Below are 23,589 nucleotides of genomic sequence, written 5' to 3' on the forward strand. Positions count from 1 at the left end.
GAGTAGTTAAAATGTTATCTTGACTCCCTAAGTGGTGATGATTGACACAAGGTTGAGGAATAGAAAAGTACTACCTTCTTTTGTGATGACAACATCTTGAGGTGACTAGAGTTGTAATCCATGTAAAATAGCTAGAGCAGGACACGAAGTAAGTATTTATGGCATCTCTAATGATCTAATGATATACCCATGCTGTTGAAATTTGACATGGAACATGATAAAGTAATTATTTTTAGAAAATCAATTGATCTGCAATTTACCCAGTCAGAACATTATTACATTTCCGTAACATGAGTTTAGCAGCTGAGGCTTCTTTTGGCAATGAGCTTTGTGAAAAGTGTCATGTGGTGATCAATGAAATGGTACATAAAATGTTAGCTGATCAACCAGACTGTAAATTGACAACCGCCCTGGCATGTGGTGCATGCAAAGAATTCTCTGCATAGGTTGGAGGATATCATCTTTATCAATTAGTCTGTGAGTAAATCCAAAATTGTCCTCTGTTCATTGCAATTATCCTCCTGCTCTAGAAGGTACTACAATGGCTTGTTTTTTTTCTGAACATTTGAATGTTTTGCATGCAGGGAGACATGTTATTATCATTATTATCTCAGAAAATTTGTAGAGCACCGAGTCATCGTGTTAGACCACCTGAGACAGACTTCAATTTAGATTTGGTATACCATTAAAAAGAGGGTCATAGGGAATGGAAAGGCCCTGGCTAGGTAATAGGTCTTGATGATAAGTCAGAACATATCAACCATGACAAAGTAATAAGGTTCATTCCTCTGATTAATCACAACTAATTCCAAAATCTTGGAGTCTGAACAATTGATAGAAGTAAAGCAAGGCCTTATACCTCAAATGCTCATGTGTTTTAGGATAAAGGTCCTGAGGAACAGACAGTAGCTCAAGGGCTGGACAATGGTAACGTGAGTGACCATGGGCACACATGACAGAGTTATCATACAAATAGGGCAATTATCCAGTGTCAACATTCAGGTGACATATACTCCAGAAGGAGGAATGGAGGGATGTGACAATTGTGGAACATGCAGGAAAAGCTATTGGAAAGTTTAAATATTAATTGAATGTTCATGATGCTGGTCATGAAACAAGGTCCATGGTCTGGCAGAATGGGGTGAAACAGTGGAGAGTAAGAAAATACAATGCAAGCAGTGATGGAAAGTCTGGAAGTGACTCTTGCAGCAGAAAATGTTCAGGCATTAGAGAAAAAGACATCCGATAGTGCAAGATGGGGTCTAGCAGTCATAGTGCCAAGAGACATAAAAGCGGAAGCAGAAACCGTAGCTTGGATAGATTAGACAATGAAATAAAGGTCACAGAACAGTCACATTTCTGAACCAGAAGTCCCTTGATCGTGATGTTTTGTGGCTGCAAATAAACTTGAGGATAAACTAATAAGAGAGGAAAACAAAGGGATTAGAGAGAGCGAGGAGATATTACATATTCTGAGATATCAGGTAAGGACCAATCTGCTTTGTCACAAATGAAGATTGGCACTGAAAAAGTCCTTATAGATGGGGCTTAAGACTAAAGCGAGTTTGTAGCAACTGAGTGATAGATGTTAGAGTGGGCTCTTTCACTCTTTTTTCTGATTAATCATGGGGGTGTAGGTCAATTGACATAAAAGCATATTTCTGCAGGGTGATACTTTTCAGAAGGAAGTGTTTTTGAGAACAGTCTAAAGAGGCAGTAGATCATTGCAAAGTTTTTTGTTTGTTCAGTTTGTTTGCATGCTAGTAATGTGTATCTCTAAACAAAAGCTTACAAAGGTAAGATTGGACTCCAGTTCTATCCTTCACCACCTGGCTTTCTGTAGAACCAGACAGTAGGCTGTATTGATGACTAACTATAATGTAACTCTTTCGAGTACAAACACGTTTCCATCTGTTCCTATTCAGATGAAATTACATTGTTTCATCATTTGCCATGGTGAGATTTGAACTCTTGATACTCTTTTTGAGTAAACCTGTTTCCATCTGTTTCAGATGAAGTTACATTGTTTCACAGTTTGCCATTGTGAGATTTGAACTCTTGATCTTGGGGTTACAAACCCAGTACCATAACCACTTGGCTATTCAGGCCAAGCCATTGTTTCATAGTTTGCCATTGTGAGATTTGAACTCTTGATCTTGGGGTTACAAACCCAGTACCATAACCACTTGGCTATGTAGGCCAAGCCAAATATCTTCTTTTCCTGCAAATCCATGTTAATGGCTGGTTGATTACGTTGTCAAAGATACACCAGGTGATGGATATTGTTTGATTAGGGACTGATAGCACATGTAAAGAGAGTATGCTGGGACACTGGGATCATAGTTAAGAGGCAGAGAGCTGTAATGTTGCATCCTGTGAATAAACCTACGATCAAGAAAAAGATCTGTCTTGATCTGTACTTCATCTGGCTTGGATCCATTCAACATTCTGCACTGCAACAAGGTTGAGGTTAACTAATCAACTGGGTTAATAGTCCACGAGCATGATCGTGTTACCAAACCCCCTTTTCTCCCCTTCTCCATTACACAAAGTACCATGGTATTGAACTGCATGCTGCGGCTCCATTCGCCACAAGTATTTAGATAACAGCTTTAGAATAAAGAGTGGCCCAGAGTGCTTCACAAAGATAAGAGGGTTGATGAAAGGCTTAGTCAAGAATTGAGCCTTAGGAACATTCCTAAATGGCAGATAGATAAGTAGAGAAAATATCACTTTACTCAAGGTAGCTTTGTACCGGTTATCATCCAAGTTTGCAAGGGACTTTCTACTCCAAATGTTGTGTGTGTGTGTTCCACATTCACTAGAAATCGATCAGAGTTTGATTACTTCCTTAGAAACCATATACTGATAACACAGAATACCATGTAGACATTGTAGACATGCAGTCAGAACATGATTACCTACTTGTGAAACCAAGTCCCAGGACCAATGCTATTTTGCCACTTTATGATGATCTGAAGCTAAACAAATTAGGAACCTTACAATAATCCCCACCTCCTAGGCTAGACCGCAATTAGGAACTGGTGAATGGGATTGTTGAATAGAATAGAATTCAAAGGATACAAACTTGCCCTCATAATTCATGTTTTTGGAGTGAAAAATTAGTGTGGAGGGGGCACCAATTTTGGTTTGCAATCTCTCATATCTGATCTCTTGTAGAAATCAGCTGGCTGTCAAATTGGAAGTTGGTGACTTCCAAGATTGCAATGTGCCTGACTGAAACAGGCACTAAGCACTAAGGTGGAGTCCCAATGCCTGCTGGAGTCTGACAACAAATGTATGTTATTTTTATATTTTCCTTTTTGTGCATCCAGGAAGAATAGGCACACATTTATTGCTCCACCAGGCTGCAGACACCTGCTGGTCTGTGCTCACACCCCCTGGTTCGCCTCTACCCATGCGTGCTAAGACCTATACATGGCTGGGCAAATTTCCTAACATCCTGATGAGCGAGCTGCATCAGGGCATTCGACTGGCATCTGCAGCTCAAGTTTTACACAGATGAGGTCCAAGGTCCAATTTCCAGTGAGCCTCACGTTGGCATCTTCAGTCACACATTTCAGTCATGATACCCATTTTATGCCAGTTTTCAAGAGAATAAATTGCTCTCATCTATATTATTTGAAGATTTGATAGTGTAGATAAGCCATCTATCTTAACCCACATACTCCAAGCAATTTAAGAGCCATAATATTAGCTCTCTGGACTAATCCACAAAGACAAGGTTCTGCGTTGCAGTTAAATAATATATATAGTAAGTTCATGAGGATTTGCAGATGACACAAAAATTGGCCAGGTGGTCAACAGTGAGGTTGAGTGCCTTGGGCTACAGGAAGTTATAGGCGGGATGGTCAAATGGGCAGATAAGTGGCAGATGGAATTTAATCCTGAAAAGTGTGAGGTGATACACTCTGGAAGGAGTAACTTGACAAGGAAGTATTCAATGAACGGCATGACACTAGGAAGTTCTGATGAACAAAGGGACCATGGCGTGTCTGTCCATAGATCTCTGAAGGCAGAGGGCATGTTAGTGGGGTGGTGAAAAAGGCATTGGGACACTTGCTATTATCAATCGAGGCATAGATGACAAAAGTAGGGAGGTCATTTTGGAGTTGTATAGAACCTTGGTGAGGCCACAGCTGGAGTACTGTGTGCAGTTCTGGTCGCCACGTTATAAGAAGGATGTGATTGAACTGGAGGGAGAGCTGAGGAGATTCACCAGGATGTTGCCTCGGATGAAACATTTAAGTTATGAGGAGAGGTTGGATAGACTTGGGTTGTTTTCGTTGGAGCAGAGAAGACGGAGGGGCAACCTGATCAAGGTGTACAAGATTATGAGGGGCATGGACAGAGTGGATAGGGCGCAGCTGTTCCCCTTAGTTGAAGGGTCAGTCACGAGGGGACATAAGTTCAAGGTGAGGGGCAGGAGGTTTAGGGGGGGATGTGAGGAAAAGCTTTTTTACCCAGAGGGTGGCGACAGTCTGGAATGCACTGCCTGGGAGGGTGGTGGAGGTGGGCTGCCTCACATCCTTTAAAAAGTACCTGGATGAGCACTTGGCACATCATAACATTCAAGGCTATGGGCCAAGTGCTGGTAAATGGGATTAGGTAGATAGGTCAGGTGTTTCTCATGTGTCGGTGCAGACTCGATGGGCCGAAGGGCCTCTTCTGCACTGTGAGATTCTGAGATTGCTCCACATGGCAGGCTGCATGTGCTTTCAACTGAAATCTGAGAGAAATCCATAACCAGACTCCTACCCACATTGATCAAAGCAGTGTAGGATGCAATCCATTATCCTTTGGTTATCCACTGCTTCATTGTTTGCCCAGAATCCTTGCACCAGAGAAAATGAACAACTATCAAGACAGCCTAAGTTACTGTGTATGAACATCTGTACAGTGGAAATGATGTTCCAGTCTTGACTTTTGTGGTGGCAGTTAAAATTTTGGTACAATTTCTCAACCAAAATGAAACTTGGAAGGAGTTTGAGGATTGCCTTCTTACAGTACAAAATCAAATGAATTTGAAGAATGGCAGTTTGCAAAAAAATGCAACCCAAAACCAACAAGGCAGTTTTCCACCAAAGAAACAAACTCTCACATCCAAGGTGGTTCAAATAGTGGGTATATTAACTTAAGAATTGACTTGAAGTTCCAGCTCAACTGAAGGAGTATAGTCTGACTGGGACTGAATTGCTCAGCAACAATGTCATGTTAAGTCCATCTTATTAAACTAATATTTACAATCAGCTGATATCTGCCCTAGAATTACTAAGTACTGTCTTGATGCCAGTTGTATCTACAATTCTTTTGATGCTGGTCAAAGCTTGGCAACAAGGGCATATATGTCAACACCACTTCTTTTACAACAGACACTCGGAGTCATTAGTATTGAATAAGGTCAACCTTTTCATCCTCAATCTTTTTTCAGTGACACCCTTTGTTGAATGAACATCGTCCTAAAGAGAACGGTTATCCACATAGCATTCTATGGGCAAACCTTTTCATATTGCTCCTTATAGGGTATTTCTTTCAGTATATTAGATAAGTACACCCCCATACCTATTCTGCTTCTATTCACTCCAGTGTTTCAACAGCTAAGGTGCTTTTGGCTACCCTTTTCATTTTCTTTGTTTCCCAGGCCAATGGACAACATTAATTATTTTTCCCACCAAGAATATGATAAATCCTGCTGATCTAGAATATCCATCTGGAAGATTATCATGTGAAGTATCACTAAAAATGACTAATCTCATATCTTCTGGATCACCCAACGCTAGAAACTTGAGTGTGCATTTCTCTGAATTTAATTTCTTTTAATGTTTTATTTTCTCTGAGAACTTCCTCAACTGTAGCATGTTTCATCATAGTACTCAGTTCTAATATGTCATAACTGGCATCAGGTCTAGTCTGTGTGCACAACCACTTCAACTGTCCAATCAAATTTCTTAATTGGTCTATTTCTTCCTTGGATGGAGGATCCTCTTGTTGTGAGGACCTGGCCCAATTTACTGGGGTACAAGTGACGTTTTCTAAATAAGACTGTTGATTCAAGGTCACTCCCAACTTATTCTGCTTAATGTCAACCCTATATACTCCGAAGCTCGACTTCCAACTTTCAATTCCTTATATTATCTATGACCCATTGCTCAAATTCTGCAGAACCTCCCCACCGAAAATCATCAACATGCATTATAAAGGATGCATTATGAAGAAGAGTCATACGGACTTGAAATGTTAACTGTTTTTCTCTCCACAGATGCTGTTAGACCTGAGTTTTTCCAGCATTTTCTGTCTTTGTTTCAGATACTCAGCATCCGCAGTATTTTGCTTTTGCATTATAAAGGTGCCTGCTAGTTTCTTGTGTTATCAATACAACATTGTGGGTCAGCCTTTAGCTGAATACAGCCTACTTTCAAAAGAACAGACACAACTGAAATACCATACCCCTGACGCATCATTCAGCCCATAAACACACTTGTTCAATTTCCACAGGTCTCCCTTCTATTTTGCCAGCTTCATTTTAAGTGGTTTCAAAAATACTTCCCTTTTAAAATTCTCACTGCAGAAATACAGCTTTAATATCAATCAATTTACATTCCCAGGAATATGTTGCTAAAAGAGCTAAGAAAATCTAAAAGCTCACTTTTCCTGCAGTAGAGGAGTCCACCCTGACATTCTGATCACCAAGTCTTTCTTCGAAACCCTAAGCTGCTAGTCTAGCTTTGGCCTTATACATGCCACCAAGAAGTACCTTTTCTGTGCATATCCACCTGCGTGATAAGGCTGGCTGTCCCCTGTCTGGAATTTCAGTGTATATACCAAATTCTTTTCAACTCTTTTTGTTTCTTTCACAAACCCCATTACTAAAGAACTTTCCGCTGCTGTGTTCATCATCATGACATTTATATTTTCGCACATACTTTTAAATTTATTGTTGGGAAACCTACCGCCCCTCACGCCTCCCCCCCCTTGTCAGTTAGGAACTTAGCTGGTGCTCCCAGTCAAGCTCCTATCCATTTTTCCATTATCTTGTCCACACTTACATTTTTTTCTTTATGTTACTGCCGATAGACTGAATCTAGTTGCCATGTCCACAAAGTGCAAGAGAATAATGTTTTTGATCTTATCCCATATCTTCAAGTCCATTGCTACAACTTCGTTAAAGTCTCTTGCTAATAGGTGACTCACTATAGGCCATAATGGCGTCCTCGTATATTTTCTACATAAATCACATTTCTCACTGATCTCTTCTATAAGTTTAGTATATTCATTATCCATTACCCTGAATCCTTTGGTAGAATTTTTAACCTATGACAAGTTGCCGATGTAGTTTTAAAACAATTTGCCCTTTTCCTTTAAACACCTATCCTCTGATGTCATCAACAATTCTTTAACATTGTGATTCAAAATGTTAGGTCTTTTTAAGGGGATACAATAATGTCCCAATTGCATAAACTCTAAATCTACAGATTTCCCAAAAAAACAATTGCCGTATCATGTTCCATATCTAATTTTATTTGAGCCTTTTTCATAGACAACTTTTGTTTTTTTCACAACTTTTTAAGTCAATAGTAAGGGTATTTCACTTGATACTACATTTGTGCTAAAATGGCTTACTCCGACTACATTACACAAAATCACGACTTTCTTTAGTGAACTTAACATGCTATCATCTCTGAACCTGTAGCAGATAGAACTATCATACTCTTTAATCTTACTTCGGTCTTTACTATTTAAAGAATCCAGGTAGCACTTTAACCAATCCACTCCACATACTGTTGTATGATTTACCTGCATGTCATTGCAGTGTAAAGGGTTAATGTGGGACTGGAGAATAGCATCACACACGGTTTGATGCATAGAGTTGCATGGTAACAGATGGAGAGAAGAGTCTAGAAAGAACACTCTGGAACCAGCTTGCATGGGGACAACAGCTTTTTGCATCACCATACCTTAGATTTGTAAATAGTTAAAGACTAACAATAAACTGTTCGTGTTTAAATATCCAAGTCTCAAGATCTCATCATTGAGAAACCATTGTGCACCATAATACAACATGGTTGGCAGCAGTGGGAGCTTCTACAGGATATCACTTCAGAGATAGTACAATAATCTGACATGGTGATCCATGGTGATATGAAAGGCGGCAGCTAAATGCATGAACCCAGAACAGCATCCCAAATTATGAAACACTAGAGGCAGCTTAACTGAACTTGAGAGACGTGTACCTAAGAAGGAAACTTGAAGAAACAATTGTAGAAGCTTCGCTACAGATTTGGAAGTGAAGAATCCACCAGAGTGAGTGGAAGTCCATTACATAAAATTGCAAGATCCCAAGTGATGCAGATTTAAAGAACGTGATTACAAGATGATGAGCAAAAATTATAAAAAACTTGTACTTACATTATAGAATAGGTGGCGGTCCTAAGGCTCAGCTGATTGTAGCAGTGGTGACCATGCTGCGCTGAAGTTTTTTTAAAAATCGGCTGGCAGAGTCAAGGCAGAAAATGCAGGGCACATTAAAAAAATAAGAGAAAAGCCTACAGAGTTTAAGAGAAATGGAACCCTTTTCAGTTGGGAAAAGTAAAGTTTTCCAGTTTAAAAAAAGGTAGAGCTCAGCACAGTACAAAAAGCTGGAACACTGTACCTGGTTTGATTTATTTGTTGCAAAATACGACATCTGCAAAGCAGTTTTTAAAAAATTAAACCAGAAATCTCCCAAGCAACAAGACTCTAAATAAAAGAGGGAAACCAAATGTATCCTAGCAACTACAGCCTGAGTGAAAATAATGATTGCTGCACACAGTCTTCAAGAGGCAACTCAATTTAAAGCTGTAACTACAACAAAAGAAAATTGGAAGAGACCCCAGAGAGAGGGTAACTCCACTGACGGCAACAAAAAGACCCCAGCGTGAGGGCAACAAAAAGACCTCAGCGTGAGGGCAACAAAAAGACCTCAGCGTGAGGGCAACAAAAAGACCTCAGCGTGAGGGCAACAAAAAGACATCAGCGTGTGGGCAACAAAAGGCTCCACAGCAAGGGCGACAGAAAACCCGAGAGATAGGGTGCCAAAAGACCCCAGAGCACGGGATACAGAATGAGCAGATGGCTATGAATGAAGGAAAGTTATCTGAGGTAACTTAAAAGAAACAAAATGTACAAAAAGTAAATACAACCGTTCTACAGGAAAATGTTCACATCAGAGCTGAACTGGAAGGTTTGAACCACAAAATTCAAGCTGAGTATATACCTTTGCAAACACATGCTAAACTGCAGCCTTCAATGAACCAAGCTGTTCGAGGTCTGAACAAATTTCACAGGTGACACAAAGGTACCAGGATGAGATAATGACCCTCAATTCCACTGTCGGCAAATCAAAGCAGGAGTTGGGACAAGTTGGGAATAGCACTGCCCATGGTGTGATGCATAGAGTCACATGGTAATAGGCTGAGGGAACAATCTAGAAAGAACACTCTGGAACCAGCCTGCATGGAGACAACAGCTTCTTGCATGATCATACCTTGGATCTGCAAATAGTTAAAGACTAACAATAAATGGTCCACATTTAAACAAACAAGTCTCAAGACTTTATTTGAGACACCACTGCAAACCATAATACAACACGTACTGTGGATGTACACCCACTATCTAATACAGCACAACTGAATAAGTCTACCACTAGAACACCCAACACTGAGCTAAAATTTCTGGTGACCAGTACAATTCCTTTATCAGCATTCATCATCTTCCCCTTCTGATCCTTCCTTGTCATGTGTCATTTCAAAAATTCTATCATTTCATTTCAACAGTTCATCTCAATGATATTTCAAGTCACATCTGAACCACCTATTTATCGTTGGTTATTCCTGGGGTTTATTCTACTACCAAAGTTGCCCAATTCCTGTCATCTGTTAGAGCTACCAGAAAGGTCTCTGCCCTCATTTCTTTTGTTTTGGTTCTTCTTTTGTATTGATGCTTGCGTCCCATAACTAAACGGTCTCGAAATGTTGCCAGCATCAAATCCTCCATCTTTTGTGTTACTGCTCAATGTTCCATTGGTGCTATGAAAGTGACTGGAAACAAATGTTGCCCTGAAATGTTTTTTTTAAAGCTTCAAGCAACTGTTCCAAAAGTGTACCTCTTTCGGAAAATCTAACTCCAGTCAAGACCAGGAGCCTATTCAACAATTTGAAGGCAAGCAGTGGATTAGAGACCTCCAAATAGAATTTCTGCAATCTATTACATAACCTGTTAAATGTCCATGATATATTCTTCTATGGAATAACCATCCATCCTTCCAAGTTTATCAAAATCTGACTATACCTCATACGCAGTTAACAGGTCATCTTACTTATAAATTTTGTCCATAAATTTTAAGAGATTAGGTAACTCTTCTTCAATGTCCAAATGACGAGCCTCGAGTTCTGAAAATACTTTGTGCCTGATCCTGCTTCTGGTGAGAAGCAAACATGTCATGCCATACCTTGCTTTTTCTTTGTATGGATGTAACCCATGCCCATATATCCACTTCATTCTTCCATGGACATAAGGTTCAGCTTCACAGAACAGTGGAAAATCATGCCCTGATATTTCACACTTGGTTTCTGCCATTCTTCTCAAAAGTAACTCTGATAACAATCTTCTGTCTGAAAAGGTACCTTAGTTTCCAATCTTCACACTTAGGCCAACCATCCTCTGTTACTAATGTTAATTGGATCTGCCGGTTGCTGAAGTTAAAACTAAGACAAGCAGCTTTCTTTGCTGGAGAGAGTTTATTGACTTATCTCACAGTCAACACTACTCCAATCCCTCCCCCCACCCCGTGTCCCAGCTAATCTCATTTACAGGTGCACAAATACCCATCACGTGTTTAACAATGTAATTGCCATTAAACCTGAACATTGTAATTAATAAAACATGGACACAAATTGACTGCCACATTTCCTATATTACAACAGTGACTACACATCATTGGTTGAAAAGCACTTTGAGATGTCCGGTGGTCATGAAAGATGTTATAGAAATACAATACTTCTTTCTCTTAAGTGACAGCTTGAACATATTACTTAAACAAAGTTTTTCACCTAACTGAATGCAGAAAAATACATAGCTTTAAGTTCTTTGCTTTTGGAACATCACACAAAAATACAAGACTGCCTCCTATCCAGGGTTCAGATTTAAATTAAAACAAAGTGCTGGAGATACTCGAAAGTCCAGCTGCATCTGTGGAAGGAGAAACAGAGTTCCTCCATAAATGCTGCCAGGCCTACTGAGTATTTCCAGTGCTGTTTTTATTTCTGATTTCCAGCATACATAGGATTTTGCTTTTAATTCAGATTTATTTTTAAATTCATATGTTCTATAATCAGCATGGTGATTGTTATTACTTGCAAATTAATGGACCTAAATACTTTGACAGTGTGGGGGGCAAGTTAACTAAATCTTGACAAGCTGAAATTTAACATTAGTTTAATCAGCTTAACTTGTATCCTGGTTGCTTACCATATGTAGGACTATTAAATTGCTAACTGCTTTCAAAGTGATGGCAATTGAAAAGCTAAGTTATCCATAAACAGGGTGTTTGCACCAGTAAACAGCTGCCCTAACTTTCAGCAGCAAGTTTAATTCGATTTTACAGTGCAAACTTCTTGCTATTCATGGGCAGATTGATGGTGAACTCCATTTTTTGTGAGGCTAATGGCAGACTGACATAAATCATCCAGTAATTTATGGTGATTCACAGTTCACAGCATATTATTTGCTGCGCAAAAATAATTGGAGCTGCAGGATGTGGTAAACAATTCAACTCACAGGGTTCAACACGAGATGCCCTGCTCCTGCAAATGGGTGTCTCTTCTGTTATTCAGTACATGATAGTTGGCCTAAGCTGTTGAACATACTGATCCAATTGTACTGAAAAAACACGGAAATGGTAAGGTGCAGAGGACTTTACTTTATTCAATACCAATGACACCCAGTATCTGATGTGGAAGTGGGGTTGACATCATACCAGGGTTCAAAATACATGCGGGCAGAGAGCAAATTCAGCGCTGAAATGACACAAGTAGCCCGCAATAAAGCAAAGACAGAGGTGAAAAATTTAAGAAAGGCTCCCCATACAATATTACTTTAGCCGAAAAAAGATTTCGCATTCTTGCATCTGTCCTGATGAGAGCAAGAGGAAATGCATTGACAGCATGTCTCTTTTTTCAGAAATATTCAATATTACTTTACAATATAGCTTCTCCATGGTCTGGGGCTGAACAATTGCAGGCACTGACATCCTGCTTTGTACTCCAAGAGACAGAATCTATAATTGGAGGAGCATCAAGAGCAAGAAGGGGGGAATCTGTGATTGGAGGAGCTAGAGCAGTAGCATGGGAGAGACGGAAGAATTGAAAGCAAAAAAACTTACCCACAAGCTAGGGAGAGAGAGAGCCAGCGAGAGAGAGACTAAGCAAGCAGAGGGGGATTAGGGGAAGGAGGAAGCCACTTAGGGCAAGTGTAGGAGATAGGGTTGCCAACTGTGATTAAATGTATTCCTGGAGTTTTCATTACATGACTTGTCCCCCCATTCTTGCCAATAGTTGGCCAACATCTCCATCCTTGTGACGCACTACTGCCTTCCTATGCCAATTGGAAAGCAAAAAGATGCATCACCCAATTGGATAATGCTTGACTATCAGCCAAACAGCCTTCCTCCCCCCATTTTTAATACTTTTATATCTGGTAAAGAGAAATGTCCCTATGATTTTTCGCCAGGGTTGCACAGAGCCGCGTCCAGGAGGTTAATCTTCAATTCCTGGAGACTCCAGACCAATCCTGGAGGGTTGGCCAACCTTAGAGGGGAGGTGTGGGCAATAGGCAACATTGCTCACTTTCCCACTTACAGCTTTTCTTTATTTATGTATATAACTTCCCCACTCTTTTTTTAAAGGTACCTTTATATAAGATCATAAGACATAGGAGCAGAAATTAGGCCATTCAGCCTATCAAGTCTGTACTGCCATTCAATCATGGCTTTCTCAACCCCATTCCCCCGCCTTCACCTCGTAACCTTTGATCCGCTTACCAATCAAGAACCTATCTATCTCGGTCTTAAATACACTCAATGACCTGGCCTCCACAGCCTTCTGTGGCAATGAATTCCATAGATTCACCACTCTCTGGCTAAAGAAGTTTCTCCTCTATTCTTAAATATCTTTATTTTTCCTTCTAAAACACCCTTCCTGGGCCTGGCTTTCAAGTTTACAAACTACTGTTGGAATAAAAATAGCCAAACAAACAAAAAGTTAAATGCTTTCCAGTGGCTTTCTTCCTCTTTTCTATTTGTCCAATTAATTATTTTGAGGGTAAAGCTTAAAGTAGAGTGCTCTGGCATAGAGGGAAAAAAGTATTGTGGGGGAGATCCAGTTTTTTTTGTTCTCCTTGAAATGTTTCCACTATCAAAGTGTCTGTCTGCATACAAGCCTTTTTTGGCTGTCAGTGTACATGTGTTTCTCTTTTTTTAAAAAAAAGTTTTGACGTGCAGAAAAGTTGGGAGTCCAGATGATCCAGAAGAGGCCGACCTTCCAGGCTTTGAGGTCGCTTTAATATCAGCCATTGAAGGAGGATGACAGGTTGAAGTGGTGAGGTAAATGAAGGAAAGTTGTTTAATTGTTGTTGACTTCTTCGCTGCCTGTCTAGCACCAAGTCTCTTGTTTCCTTAACATCCTTAAATTGAGACTTTACTTTCAAGTAGCCTGTGAAAACCTATAAGTAGCCCCCCAAAATCAAAAACTAGCCCTTGAGAAAATCTCAAAAAGAATTGTCAAAAAAAAGACCCTTGCATCATACGTCCCAAGCACTGACCAGCATCAAAAGGATTTTTAGTACTCTGTCTTGATGCCAGGTGTATTATGTAAGTCTATGGAAGATTTCAAGACAAGTCGCTGGATTTCTTTTACACAATAGCATTATGAGCTTTTAGCGCTGCATTATTTTACCACCAACTGGTTATTACAGCAGTTCTTCATGCAGCATTTTGTGAAATTAGGCTTATTTAAACCCTATCATGTTTGGGCAATAAATATTTTATGCAGCAATTATCAGGATGAGCAATTGTGAAATAACTTCTGCATTTTATACAGCATATCTATTTGGCTGGCATTGGCACAGACATGCTGATCCAACTATTGAGACACTTAATTGTTCAACAGAAGCAATATATTGCACTGACCAGCACCAAACGGTATGACTGGAGTTTATTTGGGCCACAGTGTCTGTGGAGATTGATAATCTAATTTGTATCTTAACCATTGCGTCATGGAAGAATATATTATAGAATCAGAAAGATAGAATAAGAGGTGGCCATTAGGTCCATCATCCTTGCATTAGCTCTTACCAGCTACCCAATTAGTTCCAAACAATTCACTGCCCTGCAAATTTTTCTTCAGCCATATACCCAATTCATTATTGAATGTCCTTCTGCTACCCTTTCTGTTAATGCATTCCAGATTATAACTTGGGGAGACGGCGGTGTAGTGATAATGTCTAGTAAACTGGACTAGTAATCCAAAGACATAGATTAATGCTCTAGGGACATGAGTTCAAATCCCACCACAGCAACTGGTGGAATTTGAATTCAGTTAATAGTTCTGGAATATAAAGCCAATCTCAGAAATGGTGACAATGGAACTATCACTGATCTTAAAACCCATCTAGTTCACTCAAGTCCTTTAGGGAAGGAATTCTGCCATCCTTATCTCGTCTGGGCTACATGTGACTCTAGACCCACAGCACTATGGTAGACCCTCTGAAATGGCCTAGCAAGCCACTCAGTTCAAGGGCAATTCGGGATGGGCAACAAATGCTGACCTTGTCTGTGATACCCACAACCCAAAAATAAAGAACATGTGGCACAAAAAAAACGCAACTCACCTCTACTTTTTCTGCCAATTACCTTAAAACTGTGGCCTCTTTTTGCCAAGCCCTTCTGCCAATGAAAATTCATAATTTTGAACACCTCTATTAAATCTCTCCTTAAACTTTTCTTCTCCAAGTAGAACAATCTCATTTTCTCTAATTTCTTCACTAAACCAAAGTCCCTCATCCCTTTAAGGCTACAAAATCCATATTATTAAATAAAGAGGTCCTCATGTCATTCAGAGCTTATTTGTTATTTGTTCAAGGAACTTTGAAAATTGGAATATGTCTATCAGTTTTAGGTTTCTACTCAGAAGTATACAACATTTTTAGATATTTTATACCTCTAATAAAGGATGCTGTGGTGCACAATCCACATGCAGACTTTTGGTCCTATGGTATTGCTTATGGAAAGTCAGAGGAGATAATGTTTTGTCCATTCATCCAATAGATTAGGATAAGTATTAAATTCTCTCTCGCTATTACTCTGATCACATACATTCTTTGTGCTGTTCTGAACCTCCATTATCCAATTTCTCCTGACTCATCTGTACACGGAATGGGTATGTCACAGGCCAAAAATGAAAGTAAGGCAGCCAAACAGGGAATGAAGCATGTGAGCAGCGAGAACACAGCAAGGTGAAGCTGTGTTACTATGGTTTTTGGCCCCAAAACTGAACATGGCCACCAGCAGGAATGCTGTTGAAGTATCCTATTAGTCTTGTTTCTGCCTAATTTATTTGCACCCTGAACAGATTTGTTTGGTTGCACTATTCAATCCAGTGTGCTTGAATTTGAAAAATTTTTTTTTATTGAAATACATTATGCAACCATTGAAAGGCAATATAATCCAATACAATTGCAATGCAATGGCACTGCCAAAATCAGGCTCCTGGAGATTTTTTACTTGTTCACGTGATAATTTAAAATGAAATAATATAACTTTAACAAAAAATAAAAATCCTTACAAGTGCAATAACTATATTTACCTGTCAAAAGAACGGAATTGCACAGATGGTTCTGCTGCTGCATCTCCAATAACTCCTAAGAAGGCTGGGCCTATAAGTGCCATATCTGCTTCGAGACTATCTGCAGGTGTATTCACCAGACTTCGTAGAATGTCCTTCACACTGACATTTTTGCCTTGGGGTCCAGATGATATAGAGGATGTGGTCTTACTTTCAGATTCACTTGCAATTTCGCCTTTACTTTCTTGTGACTGTGACTTCTTCACTTCTGAGGAAAGGGTTGACAATAGTTCACTCATTGCATCTGGGCCAGCACTCACAATCTCAGGCCTTGCCTCATTCCCAGCAGTCAAGTCAGTAGCCGAACTTAAAACCTGTTCTTCTCCAATACCAGAGTCTCTTCGAATTGGTACATTTGGTGCATCATCACTTGACACTGGAACAGCTATACCTGATGAACCTTCTGCACCTTAGCAGAAAAATAGATTTCAAAGTTTATACTTAAATATGGTTATAATTTATATTGGAAATTAAATTTTATACTGATATATTTTCAGATGACAGTTTCAGAATTAGAAAAGTAATATACAGATATGAGCTGTGCTACTTTAAACAATACTCTCTCTCAAAAGTTTAGAAAACTATTTTTCTGTCTGGATGGATGGATGAAAGATCATCAACTTTAACTCCATTTCTCTTCACTGATGCTGGCTGACCTGCTGCGCTTTTCTAGTATTTTTTTTAATTCAACATGGCAGCCTTGATTGTGACCATAAATTCACTACCCCACCTGATCTCCAATGGGCAAGAATCAGAGAACAAGGGGTTAAAATCCTAACAGGTAATATTTGATACCACAGTGAGCTTCTGACCCCATAACCGCCATCACTAACACCGATTATTTCTACCTCCATTACATCGACCAACCTAGCTCCTATGTCAGCTCATCTGCTGCTGAAACTCTTATTCATGCCTTTGTTACCCCTAGACTCAACTATTTCAATGCTTTCCTAACTGGTCTCACACCTTCTACCCACCATAAACCTGAGGTCATCCAAAACTCTGCTTCTAGTGTCTTAATTCACACCAAATCTTGTTCCCTCATCCCCTGTGCTCGCGTTTGCTTTCAATCTAGCAACACCTCGACTTGAAAATTCTCACCCTCGTTTTTAAATTTCTTCATGGCCTTGCCCCTCCCCATCTCTACAATTTCCGCTTGCCTCAGTCTTCTGAGCTATCTGCACTCATCTAATTTTGCCTCTTCAGCATCCCTGATTTTAATTGGTCTACCATTGGTGTTTGTGTCTTCTCTGTCTCGTCCATAAGCATGGGAAGTCCATCAGTAAACTTATCTCCTTCTCTTTCCTCCTTTAAGATGCTTCTTAAAAGCTATCTCTCTGACCAACCTCACGGCCAGCTGCCCTAATACTGCCTTGCGTGGCTTGGTGTCAAATGTTGCTAAGAAATCATCCTGTGAAGCACCTAGGGGAGTTTTATTACATGAAAGATGCTATATAAATACAAGTTGTGTTATAAAAGAAAATTAACATCCACAAGTCTGTAATCGAAGTTGACATTGTAAACATAGAATTTTTTTTTGTAGATAATGTATTTAATCAAAAATTAACTGGGAAAAATCACACAATACTCATTTAGCAGATATTGTGTATAAAAGTATACAACAGGCAATGTTCATAAATCTAACCTGTGGTTGAAGTAGTCCCATCTGCATTGTCAGTGCTTCTGGCAGACTGACTACGGGATATCTTTCTTTCCTTCTGAGGTTCCAGGATTTCTCTATATTTTGATACCATCAATACAGAGATGAAATACACCACAGCCAAGGCTAGAAACTGGGCTTGTTTGCTATCCTCCTGTAGAATTAAAACAATTTAAATACAGTTCTGCTGTGCATAGATCACTTCAATTAAGTATATAAAAATGAAGTAAAATTACTAGAGTAAATTTCACACAATAGGCAAATGAAATTAAAAACAAGTATTTGGATCACTTAATGTAGTTGAATCCAACGCTATTTCTCAAATTATGTATATACCAAATACTTGAATTCCAAGCAGCAATTTTAAAATCCATCAAAAACTGATAGTTTTACACAAATTATTCACGTAATTTCAGTTCTTAAAGTAGCTAGCTTGCTTTTTTGCTAACTTAAAAAAATGTCTGCATTGAAACCTGCACACAATTTAAATAGAAGCATTAAAAACAACAAACCCTGATATTTTGGCATGGTTTTGAAAAATAATCAGATCTAATTATTTATTATTATTAATGCAATTATAGTCACTGTTTATTCCTTTTCCTTTCTTTCACAGCCAGCATTTTCTACATAGAGGGCCTGAATTTTCTTTGGTGACTGTTAAACTGTCTACCCTGTAAGCAAAACAAAAACAGAATTACCTGGAAAAACTCAGCAGGACTGGCAGCATCGGCGGAGAACAACAAAGTTGACGTTTCGAGTCCTCATGACCCTTCAACAGAACTATGTAAAAATAGGAGACTGAATCCTATTTTTACTCAGTTCTGTTGAAGGGTCATAAGGACTCGAAATGTCAACTTTGTTCTTCTCCGTCGATGCTGCCAGACCTGCTGAGTTTTTCCAGGTAATTCTGTTTTTGTTTTGGATTTCCAGCATCCGCAGTTTTTTGTTTTTACCCTGTAAGCAAGTTCACCTAACCCCATCGGAATTTCCGGGATCAGGGTATTTGCATAAATTGGTCAGGTCGGTAAAACTGAGCAACATATTATTTGTAATAAAAACAAAATACTGTGTTTGCTGGAAATCTGAAAAAAAAACAAGGGCTGGAAATGCTCAGCAGGTCTGGCAACATCTGTGGAGAGAGAAACAGAGTTAATGTTTTGAGTCAAATTAGACTCTCCTTCAGAACAGTATTGTGTGGCTGGGCCCAGAAAGGGTCTAAATAAATTTTGTCTTTTTCCAAAAAGCTGGATTCTTCATTACAGTCAATCGCTATGGAATTGACTACAGAGGAGAAACCCTCTGACACCCTTAGCAATGCTAGGTATGAACAAAACACATATTCCTTTTGCTCGTCATTGGTAAGGACAGAAATAAGGAATTACCATGTTGGCTTCAAAATTCCTGTATTTGCATGCACCCATTAATTTGCAGACGGGCATATCATGCATCCACCCACCAATGGCTGTTAAATTTCAATGGCCAGGACGGGGAGCTTCATTGAGTCTCAGCCCAATTTTTTTACCCCACCTCCTCCAAATACAGTATTCAAACACTGGAAAAGGCTAAGGAAATTTGGTTGTTTAAATATTTCACTGTTACAAAGTTTACGAATATCGTGATCAACCAGTTGCCCCAACTCCAATTTTTCTTCCCATCAACAAATTGTGTCCCCAACTTCTTCCAGGTGGACCAAAATGTGGAGAATCACAGGAGAAAGTCCACATCATAACACTTTCTGGCATGGTTGATGAGTGCACAAGTTATTGATTATTCAATATTATGATATAAATTCACAGTAATGGCAACATAATAACATCTATAAAGTGCCAGTTCTGTAAAATTCCTTCCTTCTAACCTCCATATGGCATCTCCTAGATCACAAAAAACACAGATGCACTAATTTGCCACAGAAGTGAATGCGCTTACCATCAGTGATTTAAATCTAATATGAAACTGCCTTACCATCATAATTTGAATCCAATGCATTTTAAGCAATATTTATAAATTTGTTTGCAGGCATCAAAGGAAAGGCCTCATTTATTACATGTTCCTTTGTATCCTGAGGCCACTTCATGCAATTAAGAGTCAGTCATCTAATGCAAGACTGAAGGTACATACAGGTCTGACTAGGTAGGCTTGGTAGGGATGGCCGTTTCCCTACCCCAAAAGACATTTGTCAAACAGTTGGGTTTTTCATACAACCTTTTGAAACAAGCCTTTTAGAAGTTAATTGTAATTGCTCATGAAAATTACTTAGCAAGATAAAAATAACTAAAAATCACAATGTGAAACTTACAACATCTCTGAATACCACTGCTCGAAGTCGATTGATGTCCATATCTTGCAACAATCGGTCATAATCTCTTATTGGTGAAATACCACCTGTTACAGCATCACTAGAACTCTAAAATAAACAAATAGGAAGCTGTCATAAACCATACTCCGCAAATAAAAAGCGCATTATAAATCAAAACAATTTATTCCAAAATTTATTAATTTGTGCAACAAATCTATCACTAAACAGTTTTTTTCTATACACATTTTTGTTAAATTCCCCCTTTTATCAAATTTATCCTCCTTCGAGTGACAACTGGGTGGTGGATTGTTAGAACATTACCCTTTTACTCTTAAGGACTTGATTTAAATCCAGACAAATAAGGCTTTTGGGAGGTGCAGGGTGGCGATAAAGAGACGTCTGGCTTTACTTCCATCAGCACAATTAATTGATAGAAGTAAACAATTAGATGAGAAAGACTTCAATCAGTGTGTGGACAGACCAGTACAACTGTGACTTTTTTACAATTCGACAATAAATTCTACTCTTTACCCACCACCCTGCATTCAAAATGTGAATCCCCATGAACAGAAACAGGCTGCTACAGATTATCAGATCCTGTTCTTAGCCAGACAAATCCTAAAAGGACAGGTAACTCTCTATACCCATTCCCACTGCAAATCTCCTAGGAGGGTACAGTGTGGCACTGGTTAAAATCTAACTGTTCCGTAGATCTAGGAATGAGCTGAGCATACCTATACTCCAAATGTTTGTCTTTTTCATTAACTTCAGAAATCTATACAATTAAGCTGTGCCTATTGATCTTGTATGCAATGCAATGCCATATTTCAAAATTGTCTGCTGTGGAATAAATTTGTAAAGAAATGGTTTTATAACGTGTTTAATACATGTTTTATATCAAAAATTACTTCATTTATTGAATGGGTTGAAATCATTGAATAAGTTTAAAAAGATTGAACAACAGCATTTTAAGTGACTTAAACAGCAGCTCTAAATTGACAACATTCACTTAGCTGTACTCTTAAATTACAAAACTATCAGCAAGGTGATGGATTGTCTAGAAGTAGCCCACCAGAGACAATTAACTTAGTTGAGTGTGAATGTCCTATCTCCTGAACCATTCACAAAACATCCAGCCATAACCTGTGTATTCAACTGGGTGTGGACCAAGCCATGAGACCCAATCATTTTAGACAATGGACCCCAGCTGAGAAGGGAACTCCACTGGTCATAACCTCATCATTTTTAATCAATGGACCTGGAATCAGCTTGCCAAGACCACATTTGGGTGACTGGCCAGCTTCTGAGAGGAGATCATGTGATAAGCAAGTTAACCCTCTGTGTTTATATCCAGGCCAGTCAGAGTAACACCAGAAAGACCTTGAGTGGGCACTCTCTCTCGCTAGCCATCCTGCAAGCTTGTGCCTTGACTGTTTTTTGACCAGCAGCATCTTAAATATCAACCCAGCAACTGCTGACTCCAGAAGAAAAGGCAGAAATCATCCATCAACATCTTTAAATCGCCTTGATGCAGAATCTGGAAAGACCATTGAGCCCCGTCTGAAGCCATCCAAATCATAAATCTACAGGGATCCATATACAACTGACTTTTTTGGACTCAAATAATTTAACCTACCCTCCCATTTTGTAACTTAGTTGTGTGTGTGTGTTTGTGCGTGAACTGTTGCAGGCATGAGAGAGTTGGAGCATTTTTATATTTTATTTAGATCGGGTGTTAAATACAATAAACACTATTGTCTTTTCTTTTAAAATGTACAAGTAAACCTGTCTTTCTGTGCCTTTTACAGTCACAGCACTTAAAATGGTTAAACACAAGCAAATTCTTCAAAAACACCTGTTGCGATCAACTGAGGGTGGAAAGAGGGGGGAACCATTCTACCACTTCTCACCTGACTGTAACACACAACAGTTATCTAGCGAACAGATGAAAAATACTTCCATTTATCTGGGTCCGTGTTCTGCGTACAAATCATACACTTGCCTTGGCTGTTGACTTTGCACTTCCAATGAAGCTTTGCATTGTTTTTTGAGCTTTTGCGCTAACAGCACCAGCCTTTGCTCGGCATACTTGCTGACATTCCAAACAGTTTCTGACTGCCACAGCGCACACTGGAGGGAGAGAAAATAAAAAGTCAGATTATAGGTGACTGAACAGGAAGACATTTTTTAGATATGAATCTCAAATACCTGCAAAGAAAATCATTTTTACACTAGTCAAAAGAAAACTAGTGCCAATGCCAATGATAATTTTGCGTTTGTACGTTGTACTGATTATTTAAGTCCACTGGCACTCCCAATAAAGACTATGGGTAATTTGAATGGTCTTCCTTTCACCTGCAACATGTCTCTCTCCTGCTCGCCATAAATCCATATTCTCACTGTTAGCCAATTTTGACAGCCATTGAATTAAGTCTCCACACTGGCCTTTCATGTAATTATTAAACATTGCCAATCTGCTGCCTGTTTCCAGCATGCCAGTCAAATTTCATGGTGAAGGGGCATTCCCAATCTTCCGCAAAGTCCAAAACCAATTCAATCCTCATATTACTCTCCATATTATAGTCACACCATTGATACGCTGGAGGGAAATCAGAGGCATTTGGTAGCATGAGAAGCATTAAGTGCTCCGATAGCAATCTAGAAAATTACATGGGAATGGAATGCAGGAATTATAAACTTGAGAAGGAAAAAGTATGAAGCAAGTAAAGGAATGTAAGTTATTCATTCTTCCCCAAACAATGAAATTTCAGAGTTTCAATCATGTATGTTTGGTATACCCAAAACATCTACATCATAATGCCTGAAACAGGAGGCTTTAAATTAATCTTCCCTTTTGGAAAAACATACAAATAGTGTTACGATTACCGTAGAGACCAATAACCTTTAAAGAGAAATTCAAATTTGCAGTGAATAGCTGAATGAATGACATCAAGTATTCACATTTTAAAACTTTTACTGTAACAAATGGCTGAAGAACACCATTAACTAAACCCTATTCTCTTTTTTGTAGGCAGCTTATACGTTCGACTATAGGAAGAGATGCCCCATTTAACTTTCAGCACAATCAAAAAATTTCCATTAAGGGACAGCATAATTTATAACCATAAGTGGATGAGGCTAAAATTCTCAGCTCCCAAGAGCTTTCTTCCTTTTTACTTTCCCAGCGAGGGATTTTCTAATCCTAGAACTGCCTTTCACTAAGGAGATTAAGGTGTAGATCCCTTCCTCTAATGCCAAACTAGGCTAATCTTCCAGCCTCCTTTAAATCCTCACACACAGAGTCTTCAATCTGAGTGTAATCTCCCACCTGCATTCTGCATGGTCAATGATACAGTCAGATTTTCTCTGTTTAAGGTGCAAACCTGGCTGCTTCTAGCTCTTGCTTTATCTCTCAGATGGCTGTGAACCACATAAGACAAAAATTGCAAAACGCTCTCTGTCTGTCTGTGATATTCGATTTATATATTTTATTTAAGTCTGTAACCTAATGTCAAAATTGGCTCCCTCTACCCTCTTCCCCACGGCATTGGGAATCACATTAGCTTTGTGACTAATTAGCATTTCTACTTAGATATCTTTGATACCAACTCCCTTTCACATTAGAAGTAAAGGGATAGCTTACAGCAGCACTGTTTACAGCTTGATACCCATAACGC

The 23,589-nt window shown here is 39.1% G+C and overlaps 1 protein-coding gene and 1 long non-coding RNA gene across 3 annotated transcripts in view; one reads left to right on the top strand and one right to left on the bottom strand.

Annotated features, from left to right (window-relative positions):
- The window catches only part of LOC121284956, a 118,919-nt gene extending 105,276 nt beyond the window's left edge, over window positions 1-13,643 (top strand). Inside the window, exon 3 of the long non-coding RNA XR_005944586.1 lies at window positions 13,543-13,643. This is a non-coding gene — a long non-coding RNA (uncharacterized LOC121284956). The remainder of the gene's footprint in view (window positions 1-13,542) is intronic.
- The window catches only part of lrba (LPS responsive beige-like anchor protein), a 917,803-nt gene that overhangs the window by 685,964 nt on the left and 208,250 nt on the right, over window positions 1-23,589 (bottom strand). For both annotated transcript variants that reach the window (XM_041200623.1, XM_041200530.1), the window contains exons 26-29: window positions 21,915-22,042; window positions 19,913-20,020; window positions 17,602-17,770; window positions 15,918-16,365 (exon numbers count right to left, since the gene is read on the bottom strand). In XM_041200623.1, the coding sequence (XP_041056557.1) occupies window positions 15,918-16,365; window positions 17,602-17,770; window positions 19,913-20,020; window positions 21,915-22,042 (853 nt within the window). The remainder of the gene's footprint in view (window positions 1-15,917; window positions 16,366-17,601; window positions 17,771-19,912; window positions 20,021-21,914; window positions 22,043-23,589) is intronic.

This window comes from Carcharodon carcharias, chromosome 1 (genome assembly GCF_017639515.1).
Source record: "Carcharodon carcharias isolate sCarCar2 chromosome 1, sCarCar2.pri, whole genome shotgun sequence".
Lineage (NCBI taxonomy): Eukaryota > Metazoa > Chordata > Chondrichthyes > Lamniformes > Lamnidae > Carcharodon > Carcharodon carcharias.